The 11791-nt window shown below is 33.3% G+C and overlaps 2 protein-coding genes across 2 annotated transcripts in view; one reads left to right on the top strand and one right to left on the bottom strand.

Annotated features, from left to right (window-relative positions):
- Positions 1-248: 248 nt before the first annotated feature.
- LOC108904265 (bromodomain-containing protein DDB_G0280777) lies at positions 249-1912 on the bottom strand. Its single transcript, XM_018706746.2, has 3 exons — positions 893-1912; positions 507-826; positions 249-400 (listed from the first exon to the last, which is right to left on the bottom strand). Exons 1-3 carry the CDS (start codon positions 1885-1887, stop codon positions 345-347), a joined length of 1371 nt encoding a protein of 456 aa, XP_018562262.1. The 5' UTR covers positions 1888-1912; the 3' UTR covers positions 249-344.
- Positions 1913-6482: 4570 nt separating this feature from the next.
- Positions 6483-11791, top strand: part of LOC108904253 (eIF-2-alpha kinase activator GCN1) — a 26792-nt gene continuing 21483 nt past the window's right edge. The window contains exons 1-12 of the mRNA XM_018706728.1: positions 6483-6560; positions 6651-6753; positions 6806-7001; positions 7057-7243; positions 7300-7452; positions 7511-7763; positions 8496-8674; positions 8742-8939; positions 9007-9328; positions 9383-9906; positions 9961-10139; positions 10199-10409. Of these exons, the coding sequence (XP_018562244.1) occupies positions 6546-6560; positions 6651-6753; positions 6806-7001; positions 7057-7243; positions 7300-7452; positions 7511-7763; positions 8496-8674; positions 8742-8939; positions 9007-9328; positions 9383-9906; positions 9961-10139; positions 10199-10409 (2520 nt within the window). The 5' untranslated portion in view covers positions 6483-6545. The remainder of the gene's footprint in view (positions 6561-6650; positions 6754-6805; positions 7002-7056; positions 7244-7299; positions 7453-7510; positions 7764-8495; positions 8675-8741; positions 8940-9006; positions 9329-9382; positions 9907-9960; positions 10140-10198; positions 10410-11791) is intronic.

Raw genomic sequence — 11791 nt, forward strand, 5'->3', positions numbered from 1 at the left:
ATATTATTTTCTGTAGTCATGTTTACCCCTTGCTGTAGTATCGTATTTTTATCTCCTCGTTAAATTTTAGCTAAAAATAGATGTTATAAATGCATTTAAAATCAGTCTAGATTTTTTTAATATTTTTTCTAGGCAAAAATTTTTTAAACCAACATACTGCATACTGTTTAAACAGTATTAGAATTAATTTTTATTAGTAGACGATTGAGGAAACAAGCACCACACAAATAAATTAAAAATGCGACAAGTCTTTCTAATTCTAATGTTTATTAATTACTGAACTATTATACAAAACATAGAAACGTCATGAGAGGTTCAAGTCTTAGATGCATCATTATATTCCCTCAAAGGATCAAAGGAACGTTGTAGCGCTGAATCCTTGGACTGCCCTGGCCGTAACCTGAAATATTTGTCATTTTAATACTTATAACATTTAAAGATTTTCGATATTTTTAAAAATGTCAGATTCAAAAACATTTTTATATAAATTTGTTATTAGTTATTACCTCCAGATAACCCTTCTTGAGAATAGACACTAGGTTGCTGTTGCCAAAGACCTTGCTGGCCCCTAGTTTGGATATTAGTTCTGCCACCACTCAAGAGATAATCCCTCAAGTTGGTTTGTTGCTGTTGCTGTTTCTGCATCTCCCACAATTCTTCCTGTTGCTGCAGCTGCTGTTGCTGCACCTGCTGCAACAGCTGCTGTTGACGCTGTTGCTCCTGCTGCTGTTGCTGCTGCATCAACTGCTGCGTGAGAAGCTGCTGTTGTTCGCGTTCTTGTTGTAACTGCTGCATTTGGATTTGGCGTTGTTGATCCAGGATTTCCCTTTAAAAAAACAGACAAACATTAAAATGTGAAACATATTTTTGTTATTCAGTATTGCCGCCGTACCTTTCTTCCTCAATAACTTCTGATAGTTTACCAGAGATGGACTGGCCGATGGGTCCAACTTGCTGACCATATAGCAGATCCCTGACGGTTGGTTGCCAAAGTGTTCTTCCAACGCTAGGTCCAGTTCCGGAGATGTATCTGATTCCACCAATTCCTTGTTGTCCAATGACATCCAAACCCCTCTGGTAGGAAGCAGCTTGTGGACCCCACAGATGCACTCTTTCAAGGATTTGCTGGTTTGTGCCTACTGGTACATCCAAAACTTGGGATCTCTGGCCAAGAGGACCCTGTGTTACGTAAATTGGTGAACGTACACCTTGTTGGTACTGTTGTTGTTGCTGAAGAAGCTGTTGGTATTGTTGTTCCTGTTGTAACTGTTGCAGTTTCTGTGCGATGGCTTGTTCACGCAGTAAGTCAAGTACGCTGGCTTGTCTCTGAGTTCCAATGATACCCTGCTGCCTGCCCCAATATCCTTCTTGGCCTACTTGTCCTTGAACTTGGCTTAAGTTCTGGAGGATATCATATACAGAGGAACTGAGCTGACCAGCTTGAACTGCAGCGTTAACCTCGTTCAGGAGTTGCTGGTAGGAAATCTGGTCGACATCGCCTTGGTAAGCGGCGAGTATCTTGGTCAGAGTGTCGCCTTGGCTCCTCTGCTTCTTGGAATCCTTTGAACTTCTCTTGTCCCTCAGAGATTCGTCGCTCTCGCTGCCGTATTCGTCCTGACCGGTAATGCTGAGTTTGTTTTGGTCGTTGATTTGGATCCTCTTCGTAGGCATGTTAGGACCGCTGACGGAGATGTCGACATTCTTCTGTCCACTAGTTCCTATGTCCTTGGTGATGGTGATCCTCTTACCGTTGGCTCCGGTTATGACTATGGTGCCATCTTCGTTGATGTTAATGTTTCTTCCGGAGGGGTTGCCAAAAGTATTGTCGTACCCATGGGGGAATGAATAGCAAAGTGCCACGAAGGAAAGTAATAGTATGCACTTCATCTTTAGCACAGCTGACTGAGTGTGCCTCTACAGAGCTGGACGGAGGTTTTATACTCGTGGTTATCGATGTTTTTCTTTAATAATATCTATGTGAATAAACCCTGTAGATCATTCAGTTTATCGGTAAATAATATTTGTGACATTTTATCTTTTCTCTTGCTCCGTACAAATATATGCAATTACCAGAAGGGTTGCATAAGGTCGATTGTAATTAAAAATATGTTTATTAGTGTTACAATGTAGTTTGTTAATTAAAAGTATTATTATTGTCTCCTAGCGATAGAGGGGTCAACAGCTTCTTAATAGGATATTGAAAAATACGTTAGAAACAAACTCCCTCAAATAATGTTATTATATATGTTGGTATTTCAAATAATATTATGTAATTACTAAAATTTAATATCATGCAGCCGACGCACATATATTAATGAATTGTATCAGTTCGAGTAAATCCTGCATTGTAAGGTCTAGTAATTTTTTGTAAAACGAAATACATCTTATATAAAAAAATATGATTTATATTATGTACCTACATAATGTAAAAGGAAGATATATAATTATTATAAAAATTTGTATACATGGTGTTTGTAAATAAGTGCGAAATATTTTATGGGGCTAGTTGACGAAGTTATTTTGTGAAAAAAAGTTCAAATAAACGTACCTAGGTCGAAATATCCTTTTTTCCGAGATATACAGGGTGTTTCTAAAATAGGGTTCCAAACTTCTGCTGCGTTTATAACTCATTAAAATAAGCCAAAAAGTTCCTATTGACATGTGCCCTAAAACGCATCCTTAGGAAGTTATATGCCCTTAAAAGGGCTCAAACAAAACTGTTTTTTTCTGTTATTGACAAAACGGTCGCAAATAAATAGAAAAATATGTATGGGTCTTACATAACTTTTTACGTTAAATAACATGGGCTAGTCCATTTTTCGACATGCAAATCATATGCGTCCCATTTAGGTTGGTGAAGGGGGTTTTCGGCCCGTAATTTTTTTTATTGCAATTTTTTTACAATTTTCTCTACAGATTTATAAAATCTTAACAATTTTACGTAAAAAATATTATCTTTGTCCAAATCGATATTTCCAATGGTTTTCGAGTAAATTGAGTTTGAAAATTACTCTGCTTCTTTAAGTTATTAGGCCAAAAATTACAAAAATCTGTTTACCATGGCAAATAAAAGACTGACGTTGCCACAACGCTTAACAATTTAAGTTATTGATAAACTGTCAATTGAGCTTTGCAGTGTTTAATTTATTTATTAAATGATCGGATCCTTCATAACTGCAATTTATTTGAAAAGAAACAGTTTTGTTCTAGCCCTTTTAAGGGCATATAACTTCCTACGGGTGCGTTTTAGAGCGCATGTTAATAGGAACTTTTTGGCTTATTTTAATGAGTTATAAACGCAGCAGGAGTTTGGAACACTATTTTAGAAACAGCCTGTAGAGTATTTAAATTTTAATTTTTTATTTGTTTTTATATTTCAGAGTTTTAAAGATATTGACTTGAAATTTGAAAAACGCTTTGGAGGGATAAATGTGCATTTTTTGAGGTGATCCGAATATTTCTACTTGCACCAGTCCCGTTCGTGCGAGAATGCCACACCCATTTTTAATTAAAAAAAAAATGGTACGCCACTGACTTTTCCGTTTTGATATTTTTTTAGAAATCCGCCATCAATACTGAATGAAATTGGTCTCTTCAATTTTTTTCATAGATGCACTATTTTTGAGGAAAAAAATAAAAAATGTTTTATCGCAAGTTGTGTATTTCTAATTTCCGTCGATACATCTAGTAGGATGCTGTCTATATTTCTAAATAAAATATAACCATCAATTTTCGGGTCAATATCTTTAAAACTCTTTAAAATAATTAATAAAAATAAATAAATAATTAAAATTTAGACCCTCTGTATCTCGGAAATGAAGCATATTGAGACCTATGTTCATATGAACTTTTTTTCACAAAATAACTTCGGCAACCAAGTGCAATATTTTGCACTTATTTAGAAACTTCCTGTATATGTACTTCAAAAACAGAATTTTTAAATGATTGATACTTTCAGAAAATTTAATGTATCAATGGTGAATTTGCCTGATTTGTATTAATTATAAGTTCTATGCTACAAGCTTAAAAATATTTAATATATCCGTTTTTCTAACAAATCCTTATTTTGCATAACTAAATACGTTTTTGTAAAAATTTTTTCATATTATATTACAGACGATGTTTTGAGTGTAGATAAGTAAATGGACACATAAAAAATAGTAATAATTGAATTTCTAGTTAAAATTAGAGATCTATGTATTTTCAGTTTGGGTGTAATGTAAAAATAATAAGTACTAAAGAGCAAATACAAATTTATTTAAAAATGAGAATTGCCATATAGAATTATAAAGTTTATTCCAAAGTTGTTGCTAAGAGCTCTTAACTTTTATCAACTTTCTGCTTCCTTCGCTATTTTTACCCGTTGATCAAGGAATAATCACTTATTGTATTTTATAACAACATTGTTGATAATATATTTTAATTATTTTAATTAACGCTGCCTCTTGAGCATAAATATTTGTTTTATGGAATTTTTTGAAGCCAAAACAAATTAACACCGAAAATGGAGAATTTATACAGGACCAAGATAAGTAATTACCTACCTATTTATTAATAAAATGCAAATTCTAAAAACGAGGAGACAGTACGAAATTTTTGAAAATTTAATATTACCTAAAATAGGTACCCTAATTATGGGAATTGTATTGAAAAACATTAAACTTTTCCTAACACTTTCTTATCTTATTAAATAACAAAATAGAAAATATTTTCTCTATGACCTACTTTTTATATTCCAACAGCCTGTTGACTTACAATTTACAAATTCAAGATATCGTAAATTACTGTATTTCAAAAAAAAATTACATATTCTAAGAAAAAATCTGTATAAAAATAATGCTGTACAAATTTCTTTCTTCTTAATCTAAAATATAAATTAGCAATAATACAAAAGCATTATTATTCTGATATTACTTGGCTAAATAATTAAAATCGACTATTACAGGAAACAGTTCATATTTTTTTTTAAAACATTAAAATTATTTATTTCTGCAAAGGTGGCCATGGTTTGAATATTGCTTCTGTATATAAAGGTGCCTTTTTAACTGTCTCGATAAATATTTCTGAAAGTTCAGACGGAAGTACATTCAAACCGTAAGTATTATCAAGGTGAGATCCTGTCAAAATTCGAGAAAAACGAGGTACTGCATCAAAATTCAGAGACTTTGCAATCGTAGTATACTGAGAAACAACTGGTTTAGCATTAAGGGCATAACTCAGTAAAGGAACAGATTGCACAGTACTCTCTTTTGGTACAAACTGTTCTATATGGAGTTCTGGAATAGAAAAAGCCACACTGGAACTTAGAACTTGAGATGCATAACCATTAGCAACATCCCTTTCCGTGTAGTGCAGACTTCTCCCTTGAATACCAAACGAATAGGCAACTTCTGACGGCACCAAGGCACCCTTTGATATAACTGGTACACTTTCCAAAATTTTTTGTTGGATCACAGGTGGAGGGTGGTAAATGACCCCGCTCACTAAATGAACATCAGTTATTGCTACCACACAGGAGGCTATTACAGCCAAGAGAACAAAGGGCTGGTACATATTTATTTACCACTATATTAATAACTGTTCGAATATTGTTTTGTTTTCTTTTATAGTAAGGTTAGGGTGTGGTAAGGAAGGACGAACGTCTCTTTGTTCTCGTCATTTTAAATACAATGATATAAAAAAAGGTTTTAATGTTGTCCATATGATTCTGAATTAATTATAAGAACTCGTTTTGGAATCCGGAACAAATTGGTACCTACCACTTGGGTCACTGTCCAAGTAATACATAATTTACATTTATGTATACAAAACTTCATTTACAAAATAATTGGAAAAGTAAAAAGCAATATACTGAATTAAGTCCAGTAAAATTAAATTTATAAAAAAGAGATTATACTTAAGTTGCCTTACTTTTATTAAATATTCGTGAATCTATGACAGTTATTGAGTTATTTATTGCAGATAGGTACACTTATCTTAATATATTCAAAGGTATTAGCATATTTTAATGTATTGCAAATTAAAATAATAATAAATAATTGATTAAGAGAGACAGCTACTTAACTATTATGTACATATTGGATTTACACGAATTACATATTTTGGGTGGGTCCAAAAAGGATCAAGGTTATAAAAATAATTTGTAATTTTATCTTATTATTCTTATTCATTCCAAAAAAATATATATAGTAATAATTATAACTTTTAAGTTTACTATAATAAAGTGAACAAATCCTCAGTAATTGGGTAAAAATTAAAAAAATGCATCAAATTTTATTTGACAGTCAGTTTAATAAATTTCTTATAGTTTTAAATTTAGAAACTAATTGAAAATTGTATCTACCACTTATTAAAGAATAATTTTGATATAATGTCCCTAAGGGATTATTAATTTTCTACTCCTAATAGTTTATTATGAAAATTTTCGAACGCATACATTGTGGTTGCCTAATACGCCAGTATTTAGTTTTTAGAAGAAGTAGAAGAAAGAAGGACAGTTTTCTTTTTGTCAATTGTCAAATGTCAACGTTCTTCTTACTGAAAATATGGCAGATGCCGAGGTAAATTTTTATCACGTGTAAACATTAATTAATATTTATGAATTAAAGGGACAATAATGTATGAGTCTAAAACTTTTCTTTTGATTCTAGCTAGCTAAAGCCCTAAAAGATCTACATTACAGAATTCAAACTGCCAGTTTAAAAGAAAGGAAAGAGGTTATAGAAAATGTCATACTTGTTTTATCAAATCCCGGTAAGATGGTTTATAAAAAATATTACCTACTTACTTAAAGATGCGGTTTTAGGTATTAACGAATCGATTGTGAAAGGTATTTGTAAGGTTCTTCTTTTAACTTTACCACGTTACAGAGATAGCTCATCACGGTTGTTAGTCCGAAATTGTCTTGTTGCTCTTTTGGAAAAACATACAGAATCATCCATAAAATGTCTGACGTCTGTTTTAACGGATTTTGCTGCCCAATACAAAAGTCTTGTTGCTACGTAAGAATTATTGTTATTGATAACGAAAACAAAATTTTGAGTTAATTTTTTTTAGAACAAGTACCAGTCGAACTGCATTATTTGCACTACACTGGTCAACCATATTGTTTTCAACTGGATGGAAACACAATTCCACCGTCTTAAAAAGTCAAATACCCCACATTATTGAAGTTCAATCCTATTTATTAACAGCTGTTTTCGCAGCAGGAAACAGGAAAGTGTCTTCCAAAGCCTTTAATTTGGTTAGTACTAGTTTGTGTTCTATGAAGAATTTTTAATTAAATACATATGATTTTAGTTAAATTCTGCGTGGGCTAGCGTATCAGATAGTGAAAAGTTGTATCTAGAAACAATCAAGAACATTGAACAGACACAAAATATAGTGGTTTTGGCGTCTGCTTTAGCAAAACGGTTATCTGCCAACAATAATGAGCTTTTAAAGTCTTACATAGTAAGTAGTACATATGGCCCTTATTTCTATTAAATATTTATATTTGTCGTACGTTTAGGATCAGTTACTGGATACATTCATAAAAAACTTCATCAGCATAAAAGTTCGACCCTTGCCCAATGTTGTAACGGCTTGTTACCCCCTTTTGTTACAAGTTAATAATGAACAATTTAAAAAATCAGTGTTGCCTGCCTTACAAAAAGCAATGCTGAGAAATCCAGAAATTATTCTGGAATGTGTTGGATTGGTGATATCTGGTGTTGACCTGGATCTCAGCAATTATGCCATGGAAATTGGAAATAGTTTAATAGGTAGGTAAATAAAACGATAATGCAATTTACTCTTGCAATACTAAAATTTGTAAATCTTATAAAATAAAAAGATGTATGTTCGGTGGTAGTGCGATTGTACCGATTTTTTATAGTTTAAATTAATTGTGACTTACAATTTCATAAAAAATTCTTTGTTTTGGTTTCGACATTCTAATAAGCAGTTATTCTAAAATCACTTAATATAAGAATTTTTTTATTGATTTGAGAGTTTTGTGAAGGAAAAATATAATTGGAAACTTATTTTCTACCTGTTCTTGACTATTGCTTGGCTTCGAACATAAACGTTCCCCTCTTTACCACCCTTAGGTATATTAAATAATTTTAATTGAAAACAGTGATGAAGATTGAAAATAGAATCACAAAACTGATAACAAAATTTAAAAAATTGCTTTTTGGAGAATGTCTTTGAAATACAGGAATAAACATCATTTTTCTTTATTTTTTGTAACTGTTGGCATTAATTTGGTTTTTCAAAGGTATTTTATAAGATTCGCTTTAAATTTTGTATGGTTTTTGTTACATTAGTAGATTAGTTGTGTGCCGTTACAGGTGTTTGCACAACTTAATGAGTAACACACAAAAATATGAATTAGAATCATGAGGAGGTGGTCGAAAACTGGGAAACGGAATAAAATAATATTTATTCATACTTTCTTATTTCTACTCAGTTTTACAAAACTAATATTTATTAATTTTGAATAATTATTTCAGCAAATTTGCATTCAAAAGATGATAACGCTCGAAACGAGGCTGTAGATGCCTGTAAAAGGTTGGCTGGTAAAATTAGAAATTTAAAAGCTTTAGAAGACATCCTGAAGAAAACTTTTGCTGTGTTTCATGGATCCGACGGAAAACTGACTGTAGTGGATCACAAAATCAGTGTTTTGCAGGTATTTTTTAGATTTTGGACTGATCATAATTTTATTACCAAACGTAAATTGTGAATGGTTATTTTAGGGAGCTGGTAACTTTAGTTACAATTCCGTGACTGGAGAAAATCTAGAAAAATTAACAATAACAGCGACTGAGCTCTTCATTAAAGTTCTGGAAGTTGAGGTGCACGAGAAAACGCTTTGTTACACTTTGGACATGCTCTCGTTCTGGACAAATAAACTCATTATGGAGGTTCCCAAGAAAATCGTAGACTTTTTTAAGGTATGCCAAGATATTGAGACAAAATATTTTATCAGCATTTGTTGAAAATTATCGTTTTACTTTTTAGAATGGTATAAACCTAAAGACATCAACACCTTTGGTTAAGATTTCATACATTCGTTGTATGTTGTCGACGTTTAACAGAAAGACCATATCACAGGCATCAGTATTAGTTCCGATTTTGTTAAAATCCGTGGAAAAGGCTGTATCTCAGCCTACCGTCGCACTCTCGGTAACGGAAGGTCTTTGTGCGGCTTTGGTACTTTTAAAATTTTCCAGTTCGCCCCAGGATAAAGACAGCAACGTCCAAACAATGTGGAACGCTGTACTTGATATGGACAAGCAGATCTTTATTTCTGAGAAGTATTTATCAACTTGTAATGAAGATAGTAAGTTATCTGTTATCCAGATATTCATATCATCACCAAAATTATTATTTTTAGGTTTAAGTTATGTTATGCAACTTTGCGAAATGCTTCTGGTCGAGCACCCAGAAAAAATTAAAAACCCGGCTCCGTTACACAAAGCAATTTTACATTGTTCCACTTTCTCCAACACCCCAATCCGACGAAAATGCCTTATGGTACTGAACAGGATTGTCGGGAGTCTTAGCGGTGCTGCCATTGCAAGGGCACTATTTAAAGAGTTGCAGTACTTCTTAGAGTCGAACAAAATCATTTCTAAATCCGAAGACCAGAAGGAAAACGATAACAATAGCTGCGTGTCACCACACGCTCTTATCGAATGCATAACTTCGTTGTGTTCGTCTTCCGGTCTCGCGACAGAAGATGCACATCTGTTAGCTATTGAAGCTTTACTCCCCACTCACCATCCATCTGTGTCAGCATTAGTTCCGAACATGTGGGTGAAGATCGTGAAACATTTGAGCTGTAAACCAAGGGATTTGGTGGCTCAAAGAGCGAATCACTTTCGGTCGAGTCTCATTGAAGAATATAAGAGCACGCCAGTGGGTATTCCTTGAGTTAGCTCCTAAATTATTTGTTATTTAATATATTTCTAGACTAAAGAAAACGCTTTATCGACGCTGGTTTCCCTCAACGCTGATGTGCTTATGCCTAGTATTATACAAAAAGTTACAAACGATTTAGACGACCCGCAGATTTGCCAAGTGTCCAAGGACGATTATTTCACATTTTTAACACCCAAAGGGGAATTGTACGATAAAAGTGTTGTGCCTGGGTAAGTAATTATTGGAGATAAATGACATTTCTGCTTAAAATATCGTTTTTTTTTTCCAGGGATGAGAGCAATGCTGCAATGAATTTAAAAAGGGAAAGTAAAGTGTATAGTTATAAGGACCAGTTGGAAGAATTGCAGTTGCGAAGGGAGTTGGAAGAGAAAAAACGAAAAGAAGGTAAAATCAAGCCGCCCCAGTTTACGCCCAAGCAGATGGAGGCGATAAAAAATCAGAAGATAAAAGAACAAAATATAAGGAACAGGCTTACACAAGTAAGATTTCTATTTTATTTACTCGTTATTATTGTACGAAGGTGTAAATTTTTTTTGGCTTAGCAAATTTGCTGTTGAAACTGAAAATTTAAATTTGAACTACAAATTTTAAGTTCAAACTAGAAGAAATTTTGGGTTGAAATATGAAGTTTGGAGTTTGTCTGCAAAATTTCAAGTTTAAAGCAAAATTTTTAGTTTAAACCGAATGTGTCTTGTTTTAACTCAAAAATTTTTTTCAACTTGAAATTTCAAGTTTGGACTTGAAATTTTAAAGGATCCTGCAACTATCCTTATGGAAAACTGGTCTGGTCGAATGGTACGAAACTTTGCCGAATGATAGTCCTCAATGTGCCGATCAAAAAAGTCCATGGGATTTAGGTCTGCAAAACTACTGTTCTGAGGCTACAGCCTTCTGAAGTTATCGAATCCACGTGCTCGATGACCATCAAGCCCAATGATTTATGGGCAAATAAAAACAAATATTTCTTTATAAAGTGACCAAGCTGGCCAAGGAATGCTGCAGATATGCTGATGACGGATAAGTGTTCAGCATGCGTAAAAATATAAGATGTCGCTCAAGCAGCACTGCTTTTCTAAAGACTGAAGGATGATTTTGGCCACGGATTCATCACATGAAAATACATCAAGAAACAACCAGCTTGGTCACTTTATAAAGATATTTACTTTTACTTGCCCGTAAATCATTGGACTTGATGGTCATCGAGCACGTGGATTTGATAACTTCAGAAGGCTGTAGCTTCAGAACAATAGTTTTTAATAGGCTATTGAATATATCCAAAAAAAACAGGGTTAAAAGGAACTATGACGTCCAAGCAATTATACAGGGTGGTCCGAATTTTATGCAGGAAACTTCCAGGGCTGATAGATCTCTTTAAAATAATAGGTGTTTGCCTTATAAACATAGGTCTGGAACGGCCTCGTTTTAGAGATACAGGGTGTTGAAGTTGTTAAAACAAATTAATTTTTTGTTTATATCTCCGGAATCTATTAACCGATCTGAACAAAATTTGGTACAGATAATGGATGACAGTAGGCCTTGCATTCTCTAAAATATGAGCTCTAAAGGATCTACCAGTGGTGTACAACTGGACAGGGTCACCCTTTTTTTTATAAAAAAAACCTACGCCACTGTATTTTTTACAATCTATTGTAACGGATTTATATTCTAATGTACAAAATACGTAAAAAAGGTAACGTGAATTTTTTCCCTAAAGTTCACCGTTCTCAAGTTATTCATACGAATACAATCTCCTTGTGGCGGATACTTCTAACCATAATATTACAAGAATATTTATGTTTATGCTTAAAAGTAAGTGCAATTTGTAAGCACATCAACAAAATTCTTTACACTCGTCGCTTTC

This window comes from Anoplophora glabripennis, unplaced genomic scaffold (assembly GCF_000390285.2).
Source record: "Anoplophora glabripennis isolate ALB-LARVAE unplaced genomic scaffold, Agla_2.0 scaffold46, whole genome shotgun sequence".
NCBI classification, from domain to species: domain Eukaryota; kingdom Metazoa; phylum Arthropoda; class Insecta; order Coleoptera; family Cerambycidae; genus Anoplophora; species Anoplophora glabripennis.